We start from the raw sequence: 20774 nt of genomic DNA on the forward strand, positions 1-20774 counted from the left end.
TTCTGCTGACTTCATCATCTGCCCATGAGAACCAGTTAGGGATTATACTGGTTTTAAGTAAACCCTGGGTGCCTTTTGATTATAATTCATTTTTAGACTTTAAAGTTGAATAAAAACGTGTGTGCATCTTAATACTTATAGGACTCATTTGTTATCCACTGTCCAAATAACCCAGGGATGCCTATGTCAAAATGCATTATCTCACAGCCTCTACAGTGGATACAACAGGGCTGCAACGTAGTCTTCATCCCTACATTTACCAAACATGGATGTACATATAATGATTCATCAGCTGCAGATGTAACCTTCAGACCTAAGCCTTTTGAAAATTGACCCCATAGCACTTGCTTTTAGATCAGTGGTTCTCAAGTGAGGCCCCATTTGGAATACTGCGTGCAGTTCTGGAGACCGCACCTACAGAAAGATATAAACAGAATGGAGTCGGTCCAGAGGGTGGCTCCAAATTAGTGAGTGGTCTTGAACGCAAAAATTATAGGGACAGGCTTATGAACCTCAACATGTTTACGCTGGAAGAGAGGAGGGAGAGAGGAGACATGATAGAGACGTTTAAATATCTGAAGGGCATTTATGTACAGGAAGAGAGCCTTTTTCAAATGAAGGAGAGCTCGGGAATGAGGGGGCATATGTCAAAGTTAAGAGGGAATAGGCTTAGGAGTAATCTAAGGAAGTATTATTTCACAGAAAGGGTGGTGGAGGCATGGAATGGCCTCCCGGTGGAGGTTGTGGAGTCGAGGACTGTTCCAGAACTTAAAAAGGCATGGAATAAGCTTGTGGGATCGCTTAGGAAAAGGAAGAGTTAGAGGTTGCAGACTGGATGGCTCATATGGCCTTTATCTGCCGTCATGTTTCTATGTTTCTAACCAGTGCGTCACCACAATTTGACAGACAGCACTCTTGTGCTTTTCTTAACATATGTGTGGTGGGTTGGGGAGAGTTGAAAACCAGGAAGTCTAATACTTAATCTCCATAACTAGACTCTGCTCCTGTCATCAGCCCCAACTAGAAATGCTGCAGACCTGTGGCAGGCACCTCTCCTCCACCCCGGCAGTCGCCACCATTGCATCTGTATGATATATATAGGGTTTTTTTCTTTGTTCAGCTGTGAATTGTAGTGTTCAGTGTGTCAAGCATGTGAACATTATCTTTTAGGTGTGTCACAACAGAAGAAAGGTTGAGAACCTCTGTTTTAGATGGTATATGTGCAGGTGTTCCTGGGGCTGGAGAAGGGAAGTGGGATCAGCATTTATTGCATGTATTAATAAAATTCACCTGTACACATATTTATTTATTTTTCACATGTATATCCCGATTTTAACCAAAGCGGGTCACAATCAGACATACACAATTTTAGCGCCTTAGAGCAGGAGTAACTGGGGAAGCTATTTTTAAAGGCACATAGCAGCATACGTTATCTTTACAAAATAGGCACAATTTAAGTGCTGACATGCCTCCCCAGCCAAGCTGCCCTGTTCTAAAATGACCTTCTTAATGTATAACTGTACTTTGGCAACACATGAAAAACTGTCAGGTCAACAAAGTTGTCTGAATTTGAACCTTAGCTCTCCTTTGAACCTTAGCTCTCCATTTCACCCACCCACGTCTTATCCACTACTCCTTCCCAATTTATTATCTCCCTCTCCTTTGTCTGACTCATTCTACTCACTCCCTCCTCAGGTTCATTTTCCTCATGCACCTCAACCCATCCCCCAATATCTAATACTGAGACTCAGTCAGTCTTCCAGATGACATCTGCTCATCAGATGCAGGTATTAAAGAAGACATCCAACTACTCTATGCCAGGGGTGAACAACCTCCAGTGCTCATTGTCTACTCTTTATAAAATAAGTGAAGAAGGAACCCCATCCTGGTGTCAAGCCTCTTAAGACTTGTTAACTGTAAAGTCTCAATATCTTGAAGTATAACCTTGGCACACCAGCACACACCTGAAGTCTCTTTATTTTCTGAAGTTTCCTTTTTTGAATAAACACAGATAATTTACTCACAGTCAGATGTTCAGAAGTGTTGCCCCAGGGCACAGAGACTCCGTAATTCTGAGAGCTGTATCAGTGGTTGGAGGTAGAAATCTGAAGAGAGACAGCTTTATTGCAGAGGTGAGAAATAGTTGAACAAGTAGAAGTAGCTCAGAGCTGGGTGACTGGAGAGTGCAATATCTCATTAGGAAGATATATTCAAGGTAAAAAACCAAGTTCGTTCCAGGGAGTTTAGCAGGACAAGTGCTGTCTGAAGCAAGATGGAGAATGCCTCATGCAGGAAGAGGCAGAGAGGCCAAGAAGGCTCACGCAGATCCAGGGAAGAGGGGGTAAAGAGACCAATGGGGACAGAGTGTCATCAGGTAGCAAGGGTGGTCCTAGAGCACAGCCTCGATTGGAGGCAAAGGTCATACCTGGCTGACCTCTCAGGACAGAGATAGTAAGAATGACCAGGAAATGATAGCAGGTAGACAAAGGAGCCAAGCTTGGCTGAGAAAGAGAGGAGGTCTAGGCAGCAGCATAAACCAATAGTACCAGTTCTTAAACAGACAGGCAAGTGTGGCTGCATTGCCTGTGAACTACATTACACACAATGCATTGCTCACGTATGTTTGCAGTGAGAACTGCAGCAATGAAAATCCTTAGAAGAGAAAATAACAGTAAAAGCATTAAACACATTTTAGGGTCACATTATAAACTAGTGCAAGTTTGTCAGAGGACAGAACACCCGGACCCCACGGATGGGGAGCCAGTGCACATACAGACCCCCATCCATGGACAAAGTACCTCAAAAATGAGTATTGTTCAGTCTATAAATTTACACAAAACCGATCAGGCAATGCATTTGTAGAACGTGATCCAAGTTACACCTGTGCTGAAACAAGAAAAACTGGGCTAGGTTGCATTTACCTTTACACATGTGCTGAAACAAGAAAAACAGGACTAGGTTGTGTTTACTTTGCTCGTCCTTCCCTGGGCGTACAAGCAGTCTCACTGGGAATTAGTAATGGTTTAAAATCATCAGCTGGAGCAGTGTTAATTTCACTCCAAGCAAGCACCCCAAACCCAAGATCTCTCAGCAACAGTAAGTGAACTCTCTTCCACCTTGCTTACAATTCTTCAAGGCTTTACAACCGATTTTTTCATCTGGCCTTTAATATTATACCCCTCCCCCAGGTGGTGTCTGGTGCACAGTTTGTACCCTGTCTTGCAGCACATCTCCGCAGAGTTTTAAAAATATATATATTATAGTATTATTGTTATCGTGTGTATGCCACTCTGCTCCTTAAGATGATTGAGTACTTTCCTGTTTTAAAGGAATTTCTTTCTTATTTTTAACTTATTGATTTGACATTGTACACCGCTTTGATCTTTGACAGTTTAGTTTATTTATTTATCTGGATTTTACTCACAACTTTTTCAGTAGTAGCTCAAGGTGAATTACATTTAGGTACACTGGGTATTTTCCCTGTGCCAGGAGGGCTCATAATCTAAGTTTGTACCTGAGGCAATGAAGGGTTAAATGGCTTTGCACAAGATCACAAGGAGCAGCAGTGGGATTTAAACCAGCCACCTCTGGAGTGCAAGACCAGTGCTCTAACCACTCAGCCACTCCTCCACTTACCAACATTCCATGTAGAATCTCAAATAGTAGCTCAAATAGTAGCAACGGAATCTCAAGTAGTAGCAACGTTTGATGTTCCACTGCACTAACCACTAGGCTACTCCTCCACTAGCAACATTTCACGTAGAAGCCTGCCCTTGCAGTTCAGCGATGCGGCCACGCAGGCTTCTGTTTCTGTGAGTCTGACGTCCTGCACGTCAGACTCACAGAAACAGAAGCCTGCTTGGCCGTGTTGGTGATCTGCAAGGGCAGGCTTCTACATGGAATGTTGCTAGTGGAATGGCAACATTCCATGTAGAATCTCAAATAGTAGCAACAGAATCTCAAATAATTTATTTGGATTTTGCTCACACCTTTTTCAGTAGTAGGGCAAGGTGAATTACATTTAGGTACACTGGGTATTTCCATGTGCCAGGAGGGCTCATAATCTAAGTTTGTACCTGAGGCAATGAAGGGTTAAATGGCTTTGCACAAGATCACAAGGAGCAGCAGTGGGATTTGAACCAGCCACCTCTGGAAGACCAGTGCTGTAACCACTAGGCTACTCCTCCACTTTAGTTGCACATGCATCTCAATATAGCGTGTAATTTTTCATGCTGAAACTTGCACACCATTAATAGAATCCGGGGGTATAAGGAGCTTAATGTTTGTATTAACCTTCCCACTGTATCATACAGCTCCTGCTATCTCTTAAGATTTTCAGTTCTACTGTTACTTCCTCTGTAATGTGCGAGCAGGTGACTTCTTCCTCCTTCTCAGCAGAGCCTGAGTCTTTCATCTCTTATTGTATACTCTGTTCTTTTTTTTTTTACATTTTATTTTTATTAGTTTCAATTATATTATTATTATCATTTACATTTGTATAGCACTACCAGACGCAAGCAGCGCTGAACATCCAACGTAGAGAGAGACAGTCCCTGCTCAAAAGAGCTTACCATCTAAAAATAAGGCAGACAGACAATAAAGGACAAGGGAAGTACTGGGTGAGAAGGAACAAGGGAGGGAAAAAATACAAGCAAAACACTTGTTCAGAAAAGTTCAGTTAAGTAACATTATTCTCTAAAAGAGAAAAGAAAAAAAAGGAAATTTATGTCTTTTAACTTCACAAAAGTCCACTATATGGATCCAAGAGTGCCTAGATAGGTGGAGAACAAAGGAAAAAAAAAAAGGAAAACATCATCAAATCTAATAGAAAATTTGGACGTATAGCAGATTTACTTATATTGTTGAGTTCTAGATAGTAGTCATCTCCCAATCATTGTCTGGCTATTATAAAGGCCTCCAGTTGAGAGGGCTCTATACTTTGTTCTATTCTCAACATTTCTCAGTTGTCTACTCACCATTTAGATCTAGATGACATGCGTTAACAATAAACTAGCAAGTTACCCAGGAGTGTACAAGCAAAAATATAAACCACATACGTCAAATCAGAGAAAACTACATCAAATTTATAAAGGGCCTGATATTCAGTTGGCAACGATCAGCGTTTTGCGAACCACCACCAGTGTTAACTTGGAAATTTACTACCAGGTCATGTCCAGGCAGCAGCATTGAACTTCCGGGTTTGCGGAGCAGGCTAACACATAGCCAGTTAAGTGTGATATTCAGCACTTAGGCAAAAGGAACAAACAGGGAACACCTTCATGTAGAAAGTCCAACCAAATCAGCGTAGAGGACAGGCAATGGACACTCAACCACAGGAACTGGTGCTAAAAAGATGCTTTATTCAGTGTTTGTACAGCAGGATCCAACACAATCCGTGTTTTTGCGCAATACAACGCCTGCCTCAGGGGGTCACAATGATATTCAGATGGAGACTGTCCAAATAGCTCCGTTCAGAAAAAAAGGCCAAACACCCAGCATGGCCCGAAGGCGTCAGCAAAATGTAGCACTTAATCAGCTATGGGATCTGCATAAAGATAGGACTAAGTTTTATATGGTCCTATTTATACGGTTACCCTGGCTGGTCAAGTGGCAACTCTGCCCCCCCCCCCAGAACACCCCCAAAATAGCAGGTTTTCAGTTCATTACTAACTGGTTATTTTCAGCGGCACTTGGTGTCCTTTTACAAAGGCGTACTAGCGTTTTAAGCACATCTTAAAAATAAGCACGTGCTAAATGTTAGAGATGCCCATATATTTCTATACACCATTTTAAGAATTGAAGGGAGCTCATTAACAATTAGTTACATTTGTTACATTTGTATCCCACATTTTCCTATCTTTTGCAGGCTCAATGTGGCTTACATATAACCATTAACGGTGTTAGCCGATTACGGTCTGAACAAATACATGATATGAATGAATTTAAAGTGATATTGTAGTAGAATGAGGTAGATTTAAGGTGGTTACATGTATGGCCAGTGCGTTGGGGGAAGTTAGAGAGGGAAAGGGGGAAGAAGAGTCAGATAGTGTCCGTTATGGTCTTTGGTTACATTGTGTCGCATTATAGTTCTCATTATACTCAACATTATAGTTCTCATTATACTCAACTTCTTCACACTATATCTTATATTACACAGGTCAATAGGATCGGAACATCATAACAGGATCTGTCAGATTAGCATATCCGCCTCCATTTTGGCTGAACGATTCAATGAGCAATGCATACTTATTAGGGCGATACTGCAATCCTCATCAATCCAGTTCTTTTACTGTTTTTTTTACTCTTTTTACTACTTTTTACTATTAATCCTTATTTTGATATCAAAATGATTTTATATATATTCTTAGTTTCAGTTTCTTTATAATATGCATTACAGAACGTTTAGCATTAGTACTTAGCTTTTAGGCTATTTTACAGCGATACGTGATGCATCTCTAGCATTTAGTGTAATATATGGTAAGAAATATATTAATTTTTTTTTTTCTTACCTGGGGCTCTGTGGAGGCCGTTTCGGGATTTTGGTGACTGGTGCTGGCTGCCTGTGATGTGGCTTCGGGTTTGAGGCATTGTTGTGGCAGGGTGAGTGGCTAGTCTGGTTCACTTAGCGCGGTGCATCAGTGTAGGCGTGTGCACGCTTGGGGTAGTCTCTGGGTCCGGTTAGGCTGAAGCCAGGGGCTCGATTTTTGAGGCCTAACAGGAGCTCCAGCAAATTTGACGGTTTTTGGGTTGTTTTTTTTGTTTTAGCTCCGTTTTTTTTTGAGTTGTCATGGGACCAGATTTGTTGGTGGTCTTCAGGTGAGAAGTTTCTCAGGAACATGATAAGGGGTCTTGTGGTCCAGGATTTTATTTAGTTTATTTTTAAATTGTGTGTTTTGGATGTTTAGGCTTTGGAAAGCAAGGGGTTAATTGAACTTTTGGGGGGGTGGTAATTAGGGGTTCTGGAGAATTGAATGATAATTTCTGGGGGGTTTAAAATTTAGTTTTATGTCTTAAAGTGGGAGTTTTGAAGTAGAGGCGTAATTAAGGGTCCAGTTTGGGGTTTAAAATTCTAAGTTCGACGGAGCAGGTGCAGGAGTGGTTTAAATTTAGTTTGGGAATTTTTAATAGAGTTAGGTGAAGAAATTGTTAGATGTTTCTTAAATATTGTTTTGTTTTGTTTTTTAAAAGAATAACCCATGATTAGGTGGGGATTGTAATATAAAATGTTTCTTGGTGTTTTGGGTACAAGTTAGGTTAAAATTGACTTTAAAATTCTATATATAGTAATTTTTACATTAATTTCTATGGAGAAAGGGAAATCCAAAATGGAGATTCAGTTAAGACAGTCAAGATTCTAGAAAAAAAAAGGAAAAAAAAAACAGTCTTTATCTGACAGTCTGATTGGTTGAGGGACGTCAGATGTTCCTCTCGGAGGGGGGGGGGGTGAGTTGTCAGGGAAACTTCTGAGCTGTGAGGAGAGAAGGCTGAAGCACTGAGAGTGAGAGAAAACGTATGCTGGGTGTCTGTGATATAAAAGAGAAAAAGTATAGATTTGTTCAGTTTAAAGTGAAATAAGTGACAGGAAGAGCAATTAAGACACAGGCTTATGTGTGCCAGTTTGAAAGAGGGTACTTTGATATTGAAAGTAAGCTGATGTGAGTGTGAATGCTGTTCCAGTGATAGAACTGGATTTCAAAAAATAGAAAGTGAATTACCATTTTGGGGAGGAAGGAATAAAAGAACCTTGGTACTGATAATGAAGTGATTTGGGCTGAAAAGTGAGTAACTAAATAAACAGACAGCCCCTTGACATAGCTGTATTGCTGAATCCAATTGGGGAAAACTGATGTGTTTTGGGTGAGTGAGAGCTGTCCTAAGAGAAAGCAGAGAGAAATTTTAAACCAAATTTAATTTGGTTTTGAGTGGAAAAGAGGTATGTCCCTGCATAAAGTGAATGGAATGGTTAAGTTATATGGAATTTAAGGTTTTGAAAGGTTGAATGAGAGTCTGTATGCTAAGGTACTAAGTGGACACACGGCTGCCTACTCTTTTTAGAATAGGGAGAAACAGTGAAGCACAGGTTTGAGAGAAAAGGATGTTTTGTTAAGTTTATTTTGATTAGTAATTAAGCCACAGTATTACTATTCCTTAAATGTCCCAGAGGAAGAAGCAGAATCATTAGGTAGTCAGGGTTTTGCCTCCTATTTGATTTCATTAATGTGAGGTTTAGGAAGAAGAAATCTGTGAGTTATCCTCTGAAGGGTTTCCGGCTGAGCTCCAACGCAAGAAAGAAATCATCCACATCAATTCAACTACAGCTAAATGACATTTGCAAAGGATGTTGAAAGACATATATTTTTTAACAACATTTTAAGGGAAAAGAGGGAAAAGAACATCAGATATAAAAAAAATTCATACTTACCTGACCTGGTCTAAAGTGTTCTGGTTCCAGCGAGATCCCTGCAAAAACATCAATAATACACACAAAGACTCAAATTCTTAAATCAATAGCCAGGAAAGGAGAATAACAACAAACATGTGATTCTGATAAAAGACAATTTAAATACTCATCTGAAAGGGTTCCTTTCTGCCTTTTTAGGTGATTCTGTTGAAAGAAATATAAAAAGTAAAAGGTATAAATGTAGTTCCACATTTGAATGTTGAATATGTTATTGCAGTTCTATTAACCCACAAACTAACTTTGAATGTGAGATTATTTGAATGAAAATTTGCTGGCATTTGTCCTATGTAATAATTCTCACCTCCAACAGGATGTGCCTGGGACCGTGCCTGCAGGAAGTGGTCTGCTAGGCAGGCACTCACTGACCTCAGAGACATCAGTGACAGACAATTTGACAAAGCAAAACAATCTGAGTGCTGGCCATTAGGACACAGGGTTGATAGGAGAGTTTTAAAAGACTGAAGGAACCGAAAGTGTTAAATGGGGGGAGGGGGGAGTTCTGAACGACTGAAAGACATGAACATTTGGGAAAGGAAAACAATCTGAATGCTGGCCATTAGGACACAGGGTAGATAGGAGAGTTTTAAAAGACTGAAGGAAACAAAAGTGTTAAACTGGAGAAGGGGGGGGAGTTGTGAATGACTGAAAGACATGCAAATTTGGGACAGGAAAACAATCTCAATGCTGGCCATTAGCACACAGGGTACATAGGAGAGTTTTAAAACACTGAAGGAACCAAAAGTGTTCAGGAGGGGGGGGGGGGGGGGGGGGCAAGTTCTGAATGAATGAAAGAAATGAAAATTTACGAGAGGAACACAATCTGAATGCCGGGCATTTGTACACAGGGTAGATAGGACACTTTAAAAAAAAATGAAGGACGTGAAAGTATTACATCTTGGGGGAGGGGTGAGGAGGAAAGCGGTGGGGTATCCGGATACTGGGCGTTAGGGCCACGGGGGTACATAGACTTTTGAAAGCCTTAAGGAACCCAAAGTGTGGGAAGGAGGAGGAAAAGGAGGGGAGGGAACGGGGTGAGGGGCATTCTCACACACACACTGTCACACACCCGCACATTCAATCTGGCTCTCTCAAACATATACACTCCCAGGAAAACCTTGCTAGCGCCCGTTTCATTCGTTCCAGAAATGGGCCTTTTTTACTAGTATTCAATAAAGAAAAAGATAATTTGCAAATCTGAAAGTTTGGTTCTTCCATATCAGGAACAAATCCTAAATTTTAGCTTCTTTTCCTCCTTTATTCTTTGAGAGTAAAGGACGAGGTTAGTCTATTTGTTCTACCCTCTCTGCTGTAACGGTGTGTTTCCTGGATATTCGCCACGACTACAACAACAGGTATCTGGGAGCACACCACTAAAGTCCAGCTGAGAAGGGTAGTTACATTAGTGCATGCTAATCATTAGCATGCACTAAAACTACTACCATGCCTTTGTAAAAGGACCCCTTAATTTTCAGTGGCACTAACCAGTTAAGTGCCGCTGAAAATTAGATGTTAGCCCCGAATAGGTGATGTGAGCCAGCCAGGAGCTGTTTCTGGTTGGTTAAATCGCTTTGAATATCAACCCGAAGAATTTTTCAAATAAATAAGTTTTCAACAACCATTAAAAAAGATAAGAGGAAGCCTGAAGTTTAATCCAAACAGGCAAGTGATTCCAAAATTTGACTGCCTGAAAACAAAATATTGAATGTAAAATCTCTCTGTACCGTGAGAAAGGTGTGGTACAGACAGATTTTACAGCGAGACAGCTCTTCTAGACACTCCTCCCGAAGCCAGGAAAGTTAATAGATGAGAGAAGTATTCAAGGGCAGAGCCATGTGACGCAGGGACTGTCTCTTCATGTTCAAGTGTACAGCGCTGCGTACGTCTAGTAGCGCTATAGAAATGATAAGTAATAGTAGTAGTAGTAGTAGTAGTAGTAGTAGTAGTAGTTTTAAATGCAATACAAGCCATTAAAAAAATATAATCAAATCAGAACAGGCAGCCAATGGAGCTTCGACAGCAGTGGGGAGGTCCTATCATATTTGCCAATATTAAATATGAATTTGGCCACCGTATTTTATAAGAGCTGAAGGACTATCCTAAATAGAAAGAATTACAGTAATCAAGTTAAGGATAGTAGAATCAATGACTGAACTAACAGACCGTATTTAATACTTATCAAAACTAGACCTAACATACTGCAGCTAAGGGGTCCATTTACTAAGGTGTGCTAAAAAGTGGCCTGTGATATTAATAGCGTGGGGCTTTCCTGCGTGCTGAGGCCACTTTTAGTGTAGCTGTAAAATGACCACAGTTTCTATCTCCCCATCAATGGCCACGTGCTAATTACCCAATTAGAGCATGGCCATTAGCACATGAGTCCTTAATGCCACCTATTTACTAGGCTGTAAGGGCTCTTGCGCTAAATCTGTGCTAATCAGGCAGCGCACAGTGATTTACCCACACTAACCGATTAGTGCAGGGCACGCCTGCTCTCCGTCTCCAAACATGCCCCCCCATGCTAAGAAATAAAACCTACTTTTTTAGCGCATCACTAGTGCGTGCTGATCCCAGAACAACAGTGGGATGCCTGGGTGTGTCCCGCAATAGTGCCTCTTAGCGAGCGGTATGCATGCATTAGTGTTTGCTGCCACTTAGTAAAAGGGCCCCAAAATTTGAAAAACACATGGAGAAGCATAATCAAAAGGGGTGCCCAAGTTTTCCCGAGGACGTCCTCCCAGGGCATCCCCGCGAAGGGGCGGAGAAACCCGTATTATCAAAACAATATGGGCGTCCATCTTTTGTTTCAATAATACGGTCGGGGATGCCCAAATCTCAGCATTTAGGTCGACCTTAGAGATGGTTGAACTTAGAGATGGTCATCCCCGGTTTTCGGCAATAATGGAAACCGAGGACGCCCATCTCAGAAACGACCAAGAAAAAATGGACCAAGTAAAGTCATCCAAGTGCTCATCAGGGACGCCATTCTTTTTTCCATTATCGCTCGAGGATGCCCATCTGTTAGGCATGCCCCAGTCCCGCCTTTGCTACGCCTCTGACGCCCCCAGGAACTTTGGTCGTCCCCATGATGGAAAGCAGTTGGGGACGCCCAAAATCGGCTTTTAATTATGCCGATTTCGGCGACCCTGAGAGAAGGACGCCCATCTCCCGATTTGTGTCGAAAGATAGGCGCCCTTCTCTTTCGAAAATAAGCCTGATAGTGAAATATCCTGTTTATTTGTGGGTCCATCGTTAAGGTCAAATCCAGTGTTACCCCCGGGATCGTCTTTCTACAGGGAACATTGCTCCAGAGGGAAGGGGACTGACAAGTTGCAAGAGCATTTCACTGGCCAGGATTGGCACCTGGGCGGTTAAATGTCCCAAAACCGGCTATCCGCAAATTTTCAGCTGGACATGGCTGGCCATGACCCTCTGACAATTTGTGGCTAGCGGCTAGCTGGTTACATTGTGCAATATAACCTGCTATTCATCAATTTTCATCATGAGTTTGGCAGCCATATTTGGCTGCATGAATTTCAGGCCTATCTTTCACCAGTTTAAACTTAACTGTGTCCCACCCTTGTCTGACGTAACTTCTGCGAGGGCGGGACACAGGGAGGGAAGGAGGCCAGAAGGGAAGCAATCTGCTGCTGCTGCCTGCAGCGCTTTCACACGGAGGTGAGAGGTGCTGTGATTTCAATGCAGGGGGCCCTGTCCGGTGGCGGACGGAGGGGGGCGGGTGGAGGGTGGTGCGGTGGTGGTGACCTCAGGGGGGGCGGCCTTGCCCCGGGCCCGGCTCAGTCTCTCGGCGGCCCTGGCGCCAACTGTGGGAGATAGCTGAGCTAAGTCCCACGGTCTGAATATCAGACCCTTTGTCTTTTGCTTATTCAACTTCAAATAATGAAGTATAGACCAGTCATTAATTTTCTCAATAGTTTTGACAAAATTCAATTGAACAGAAATTAAAATAAAAATGTCATCAGTATATGAAAACAACTGACAAAAGGAATTGCAAAATATGTCCCCAAAGAACTCATAACTGCTGACCAACTATTTTTTTATTTATTATTTGTTTATTTTTAAGGATTTATTTACCGCCTTTTTGAATGAATTCACACAAGGTGGTGTACAGTAAGAATAAATCAAACATGAGCAATAGACAATTACAGCAGTAAAAGTATTAAAATAACAATACAAAGTATGGCATAGTACACTACTTACAATGTCAACACAATACATAATAGAACATTTTAATTGGCAGTGTAGGGTATAAGCAAAGATGGAACATATAGATAGGTAAGAGTAAGAGGAGTTAGGAAAATAAAGTGACTAATCTGAAGAAAGTTGAACATGAGGTCAGAGAGATGGTTAACGTATAGATAGGTAAGAGAGTAAAAGGAATTAGAAAATAAGGTGACTAATTTAAAGAAAGGTACACATGAGGTCAAAGAGATAGTTAAATATTATCTCAGCCAGGGTAGGAGTGGATAAACATGGCCTGCTGTAGTATGTTATTCTGTATATACGCACATCTCTGATACTGTGTACTTTGCAGGTGGGCATTCATATGGGAAGAGATTGGGAGGGGTGCACACTTATGCATGCAACCTGTAGAATCCTACAAGTTATGCGCCCATCTCCTGAATCTAGGCACGAGCATTTACATCATCTGTATGGCTGACGTAAGTGCTTTTGCTTAAACACGTGTGCATATAGTTTGCTATAAAGGAAAATAGGCATCTGCTTTCCCAATAGATGCCCCTTTATAGAACTGCCCTCTAGACTAAAGAACCTTTTCCGTAGATGGGAAGGCGGTAGAACTAGAGGACATGAAATGAGATTAAAGGGGGGCAGACTGAAGAAAAATGTCAGGAAGTATTTTTTCATGGAGAAGAGTGGTGGATACTTGGAATGCCCTCCCGCGGGAGGTGGTGGAGATGAAAACGGTAATCGAATTAAAAAATGCATGGGATAAACATAAAGGAATCCTGTTCAGAAGGAATGGTTCCTCAGAAGCTTAGTGGAGATTGGGTGGCAGAGCAGGTGGGGGGAGGCGGGGCTAGTGGTTGGGAGGCGGGGCTAGTGCTGAGCAGACTTCTACCGTCTGTGCCCTGAAAATGGCAGATACAAATCAAGGTCAGGTATACACATAAAGTAGCACATATGAGTTTATCTTGTTGGGCAGACTGGATGGACCTACAGGTCTTTCTCTGTCGTCATCTACTATGTTACTATGTAAGAAACATCTTAATAGGCAGCCAGAGGGTGGTGGTGGGATCCTGTGTAGTATAGTCATATAGACAGACAAGAAGGCTAGAACAACTCATTGGGAGAAATAAATGGGTGGCAAAATTAAAGGCAAATTATATGTACAGTTGTAAAAGGTAGGTGGAACTGGTCTTAGTTATAAGGTGCACAGCAACCTAATTCAGAGGCGGAATGAATGGATTATCAGTCACCACAGGTATTACAGAAGAGTTATGCTTTCTTTTACTTCCTGAACTAGAGATAGTTTTGGGTTAGGTGTAGCCCCCTCTGGAACGAGTTCCAGAGTATGAATGAATCCCCTTTTTTGAAACAGTATGTCCTGTTCCTCAGAAAGTTTTCAAACCATTTTAATATCAGACCAGAGATACCTAGGTTCCTCAATTTCTCTAATATAATGAATGATTGTGTCAAAGACAGATGAAATGTCAAATTGTAGTAAGATCATTTGATCACCCTGACCCAGTATTCTCCTAATTTTTGTGGCTCACATTGGGGCACTTTTACTAAGCCACGTAAGCGTCAACGCACTCCCAACGTGCGCCAAAATGGAGTTACCATGTGGTTACCGAGTGGCTCTTGCGGTAGTTTCATTTTTGGCGTGCATCCGATATGCGCTTCTGAAAAACAATTTTTATTTTCGGACATGCGTTTTGGACGTGCGGCAAATGGCATTTGATGTGCGTAGATCATTATCACCTGGTTACCATGTGAGACTTTACCGCTAGCCTTTGCAAAAGGGCCCCATTATAAGTAACAGTTCAGTGCTGAATAATGGCCAAAACCCAAACTGGGGTGAAATGTATATAATCGTGACTAGCAAGAAAATATGAAAAGTGAGATGCCATTAGTGTTTCAAGCATTTTAGCATGGGATGGAATGCTAGCAGCAAGTTGAAAGTTGGTTGGAAGAGTCAAGTCCAGTCCCTCCTACTCTGATATTGGTGTCAATATAATAGTTCTCAAGGTCAAAGGGAAGTCTCCTAAAGCCAGAAACTTGTTTACCACAAGAACAATAAAGGAGTAGCCTAATGGTTAGTACAGTGGCCTGAAAACCAGGGGAACCAAGTTTGATTCCCACTGCAGCAACTTGTGACTCTGGGCAAGCCACTTAACCCTCTGTTGCCCCAGGTACAAAATAAGTACTGTATATAATATAGAGGAGCATTTTTGATATGATATCTAAATCTGATTTTGCATTTTTTGCTGAAAATGTCCAAAAATCAAGCGGCAAACATAGCAATTTTTGAACCAGAAAAACGTCTGTCCTCTTGTTTCAAAAATGACCGTTTGCTAGATGTTTCTACTACTACTACTACTACTACTTATCATTTCTATAGCGCTACTAGACGTACGCAGTGCTGTACACTTGAACATGAAGAGACAGTCCCTGCTCAACAGAGCTTACAATCTAATTAGGACAGACAAACAGGACAAACAAGAGATAAGGGAATATTAAAGTGAGGATGATAAGGGTTCTGAACAAGTGAATAAGGGTTAGGAGTTAAAAGCAGCATCAAAAAGGTGGGCGTTTAGCTTAGATTTGAAGATGGCCAGAGATGGAGCTTGACGTACTGGCTCAGGAAGTCTATTCCAGGCATATGGTGCAGCAAGATAAAAGGAACGGAGTCTGGAGTTGACAGTGGAGGAGAAGGGTGCAGATAAGAGAGATTTACCCAGTGAACGGAGTTTCCGGGGAGGAATGTAGGGAGAGATGAGAGTGGAGAGTGCTCAGCGAACCAGGTTTTCAGACTGCGGGAGGCAGCCCTCATAAGTGCCATGATCAGCACTGACCCCAGATATTCAACGTCGGGCCATTTCTGGTGACCGGCATTGAAAATTCGGGGGAGAGGAGGTTTTGCCAGCTAAAGGGTCCTTTTACTAAGGTGTGTTGAAAAACGGGCTGTGGTAGTGTAGACGCATGTTGTGGAAATGCACAGATCCATTTTTCAGCGCACCTGTAAAAAAAGGCCTTTTTAAAGATTTTGCAGAAAATGGACATGTGGCAAAATAAAAATTAGTGCACGTCCATTTTGGGTCTACTACTACTACTATAAATCATTTCTATAGTGCTACCAGTCGTACGCAGCGCTTCACAATTGAACATGGGTCTGAGACCTTACCGCCAGCCATTGACTTAGCAGTAAGGTCTCTTATGTTAACCGTGCAGTAATCGCCTATGCACGTCAAGTTGGAGTTATCGCTCGATTTTTGCATAGCAGACGCGCGTCAAAAATGAAATTACCGCACGGGCCGGGTGGTAACTCCAAATTGACACGTGTTGGGCACGCCTAGGGGCCTACGCGGCTTAGTAAAATGGCCCCTAAGTGAATATTCAGTGCTGGCCAGTTAAGTTTATAGCGGCCAAAGATAGGACTGCTATTTAGGCAATCCGATTTGGCTCCTAAACTTAGCCAGCCAGCACTTGAATATTCACAGATAGCTAGCTATATTGCGCTAACTGTAAATAGTCAGTGACAATAACTAGCTATCTCCTATTGAACATTAGTGGATAGCTGGTGTGAGAGTGCAGGTGAAAGGGGATCTGGGAAGGCACGAAGAAAGGGGGTACAGGGAGCCGGGGAATCCCAATGGGGCAGATTTCATGTGCACAAAACCCACATTCAGAAAGCTGGGCTACCGGAGGCAGAGAGGTTGGCTGGGTTAAGGAAGAAGGGGAGGAACTACCAGTCCCAGAATCCTTCTCTTCCCCACCCGGCAAGAGTTAGGGGAGGAGATAGAAGATTGGGAAATGGTCTCTGAGGAAGGTGATGAGGGCCAGCTGGAGAGATTGGGGGCGGGGGAAGTTGAAGAGGAGGATAAAATGGAGATTACTGAAGGACTACGGGAGGAACAGATGGAGATTGGAACCCTGGCTCAAACCCAAAAAGCTGCTGTAAGAGGGTGGCTAGCTATACCTTGGAGAGACTGGTGAAAGACCGGAGGAGAGAGGCTGAGGCACTGGGGGAAATCTCTACTAAAGAGGAAACAGGTGCAGCCTGTGGGAGAGAAAGAGAGCTGGGCACAATTGAAACCCCAGCCTGAACCAGGTGGGAATAAAGCTGTGTAACCATGCTGTAAGAAGGTGCAAGAAAGACTGTGTAAACTGTTTCATACTAAAAAGGTCTGGGTTGCAACCTACCAAGCTATTTGGTTTTTCCCTCTGATAATGTACTGTTCCCTAAGTGAAGTAATCTGAGCTAAAGTGAAGTGAAGTTATATGGACTGTTTTTGAACCTGAGTTTGACTGTGTTGAACCTGAATTGTGCTCTGGGCTGCTAGCCTAAACAACCTGGAGTGAAGGGTGTTTTGTTGATTTGAAGCAAGAAAATAAAAGCTCTTACTTATAAACATTGGGCTTTGAATGTGCCTCTGTGAAAGAAACGGAGGGAGGAGGAAGTCCTGGGAGTTCACAGGGCCTGGAGCCAAGGCTCAGAGGAGCCAGATTGCTGTGGAGTGAAGGCAACAATCGTGTGGAGGAAGAGGCAGCTAAGCAGGTTTGAGCCTGGCTAGGTGACCCAGCTACACTGGCTAAATGCTATTTAACCGGCCAGGCACTGTTCCTGGCTGGTTAAATAGTGCTAAATATCAGCCAAAGTGCATCTATCTTTTTGGACCATTTTTGAAAAAAAAAAAAAAAAAAAGTCAAAGGAAAAAACGCACAAAAACAAGCCATTGGGATGTATGGGGGGGGGGGGGGGGGGGGATAGGGCCAGCATTATTAATAGACTGGTCACACAGATACTCAGCAGAGCAGTGGGGCACCCTATAGGGCGCCATATTGGACTTCACATAAAAAGTCCAGGTACATATTTATTTATTTAGATCATTTTTACCCCGCTTTTTGCCACGTAAAGCAGCCCCAGAGCGGCTTACAATGAACTAATGAAAACATTTACAATGACAGTACAGAGGGAAGAAGGGAAGGGAATATAAATACAATATTTAAACAAATAAGCAGGCAGGGAATAGAAAGCAAAAAGAAGAGAAAGTAAAGAGTAAAAAGTCCAGAATCAGATCTTGACTCGCTGAGACACATTAAGGCAGGTAATCATATCCTGCGAACAGGACAGGGATGCAGGCAGTAGCCAACGACTGGAATCGGTGATCCAAGAGGAAGCAGGGCCCCTTCGACGTGTAGCACTCTCCAAGCACAAAGCAGCCGCAGAAGACAACCACCAACATCGCCGAGGACGACCACCCCAGTCCAGCAGCAAAGCCGAGAAGGTGTTGACTTGTAGTGACAGATGCCAGGAACAAGCAGCGTAGATGACAACCCGGAGGCTGAGAAGAACGAAAATCGTCGCTGGCGGAGCACACTGAAAGAGGACCCACAGCGCGGGAGACACCAGTGACCCGTGGAAAGGCTGGTGAAAAATCGGGGCATATGGGCGCCAGAGGAGTGCGGATCAACAGTCAAACAGGCTCCCTGCATTGTGCCAAACCGGACCCCGCTCCCCGGCACCTACAACCACACTGTCAATGCAATCGGACCCCCAACTAGCTCACAGACACGCCAGCGATGAAGCAATGATGGACAGCCACTCTCCCGGAGATCTTGGACCGGAACAAAGTTAACAAGAAGAGAGTCTGATCACCGCGGTACTCAAGGAAGCCGGCACAAACAAAATCAGGCCAAACCACAGCCCAAAAATGGGTTTACTCCGTGTTGGTAACTGGAGCCAACGGCTTCTGCAGTCCGTTAATCAACGGTCATTTTATCATGTCTCACTATTACCCCCTTATATTGTATGGAGAGCACTCTAAAACCTACACTACTACACTATACACTACTAAAATAGCCCCTATGTCTGCAGGTGTCACTTTTATGAGGGTACAGTAGGTTTTTGGTAGATTTTGGAGGGCTCCCACTTTCTACCACAAGTGTACCAGTTAGAGTGAGATATGGGCCTGGGTCTCCTTCTCTACAGTGCACTTGCACCAAGCACTAGGCTACTCCAGGGATCTGCTTGCTGCTCTAATAGGACTGGGCATAACATCTGGAGCTGTCATAGAGGCTATGTACTGATTCCTTCCCATCTTTTGGGGGGAGGGGAGAGGGGTCAGTGACCACTGGGGGAGTAAGAGAGAGTCATGCTTTAATCCCTTCCAGTGGGTCATTATCAGGTTTATTTTCGAAAGTGATCGCCGGCCATTTCCCGACATAAATCGGGAGATGGCCAGCGATCTCTCAAAAGCAGCGAAATCGGTATAATCGAAAGCGGCGTTTTTGACAGCATCGCCACTTTCCCATCGCCTCGCTGGCGAAAGTTCAAGGGGGTGTGTTGGCGGCGTAGCGAAGGCGGGACATGGGTGGGCATGGGCATGGCTACCAGATGGCTGGCTTTTGCGGATAATGGAAAAAAAAGCAGCGTTCATCAGTATTTTGTCGGGTTTACTTGGTCCTTTTAGTTTCACAACCAAGCCTCAAAAAGGTGCCCCAACTGACCAGATGACCACTGGAGAGAATGGGGGATTACCTCCCCGTAGTCCCCCAGTGGTCACTAACCCCCTCCCACACTAAAAAATTAAAAGTAAAAACCTTTTTTGCCAGCCTCAAATGTCATACCCAGCTCGCTGACAGCAGTATGCAAGTCCCTGGAGCATCTTTAATGGGTGCAGTGCACTTCAGGCAGGCAGACCCACGTCCATCCCCCCCCCCCCCCCCACCTGTTACACTTGTGGTGGTAAATGTTGTGCCCCCCTTCACCCATAAGGGCTATGGTAATGGTGTAGAGTTGTGGGAAGTGGGTTGGGGGGGATTTGGGGGGCTCAGCACCCAAGGTAAGGGAGCTATGCACCTGGGAGCTTTTTTTGTATTTTGTAAAAAGTTTTAGAAGTGCCCCCTAGGGTTCCCGGTTGGTGTCCTGGCATGTCAGGGGGACCAGTGCACTACAAATGCTGGCTCCTCCCATGACCAAATGCCATGGATTTTGCCGGGTTTGAGATGGCCGGCATTTCTTCCATTATTGCTGAAAAACAAAACCGGCCATCTCAAACCCAACGAACTCTGGCATTTGGCCGGGCTAAACCGTATAATCGAAAAAAAAGATGGCTGGCCATCTTTTTCGATAATACGGTTCCTGGCAGCTGTTGCGCCGCCGCCAAAATAGATCGCCGGCGACGTTCGATTATGCCCCTCTTTGTCATTTAGGGCACCTTTTTGTGACTTAGTCATATTTGAAACAGGTCTAGACCAAAACATCTAACTTTTAGCCCTGAACATTTTTGCTTTGTTCCATTATGGCAGAAAAACGGAAGTGCCCAAATCCCGCCTCCCCCAATACGTCCTGACATGCCCCTTTGTGATTTGAATGCACTGCAGACGAACAGTAAAGAAAAACATCTTTAAAATGAGTTTTGAAAATATCGATTTGGACGTTTTGGCAAAAAAACAAAACAAAAAAGTCCATTTTCTGCTTTATGCCATTTTCTGGACTTTTTCTGTTTCAAAAATTAGCCTCATAATCTAAACTGCTTTGATTGCAACCACAGAAAGGTAGTCTATCATATCCCATCCCTTTTCCCTTTCTATAACATCACCAGGAATTTCAAGTAACAAATTAGTGAGACAAGGATCTGATCCATAATATGTAAAAGACATTTTAGCTGAGTGCCCAGAAACAGGTGAGAAATTTGACCCCATGCAAACAGCACATAATACTGCAGATCATTCACCGCATCAAATTTACTAAGTTACATAGTAAATGACTGCAGATAAAGACCTGCATGGTCCATCAAGTTGCCCAACAGTCACATTCATTATCACAGCATTTTACTCACTAAGTTCCACTATATCATGTCTTCACCTCCCCCCAAAGAGATATACAAGATTCGCACCCATATGATATGTGATATAACCTACAAAAATATTGTATTGTCATCCATGTCATAATTTTCAACTCAATAATTATTTAAAGGTTAAAAAAATAATAATAATAATAAATAAATGTGGTATAAAATATGCATAGGTGTTCCTGATCCGTCCTTGCCATTTTCAGAGCTCAGACTGTAAAAAAAAGTCTGCCCTGCACTGGCCTACTTCCCAGCTA

The 20774-nt window shown here is 43.0% G+C and overlaps 1 protein-coding gene across 1 annotated transcript in view; it reads left to right on the forward strand.

The window, feature by feature from the left end:
* Positions 1-2970: 2970 nt before the first annotated feature.
* The window catches only part of LOC115456748 (glutathione S-transferase P-like), a 38304-nt gene continuing 20500 nt past the window's right edge, over positions 2971-20774 (forward strand). Inside the window, exon 1 of the mRNA XM_030186021.1 lies at positions 2971-3096. Coding sequence (XP_030041881.1) covers position 3096 — 1 coding nt within the window. The 5' untranslated portion in view covers positions 2971-3095. The remainder of the gene's footprint in view (positions 3097-20774) is intronic.

Source organism: Microcaecilia unicolor, chromosome 1, assembly GCF_901765095.1.
Source record: "Microcaecilia unicolor chromosome 1, aMicUni1.1, whole genome shotgun sequence".
Lineage (NCBI taxonomy): Eukaryota > Metazoa > Chordata > Amphibia > Gymnophiona > Siphonopidae > Microcaecilia > Microcaecilia unicolor.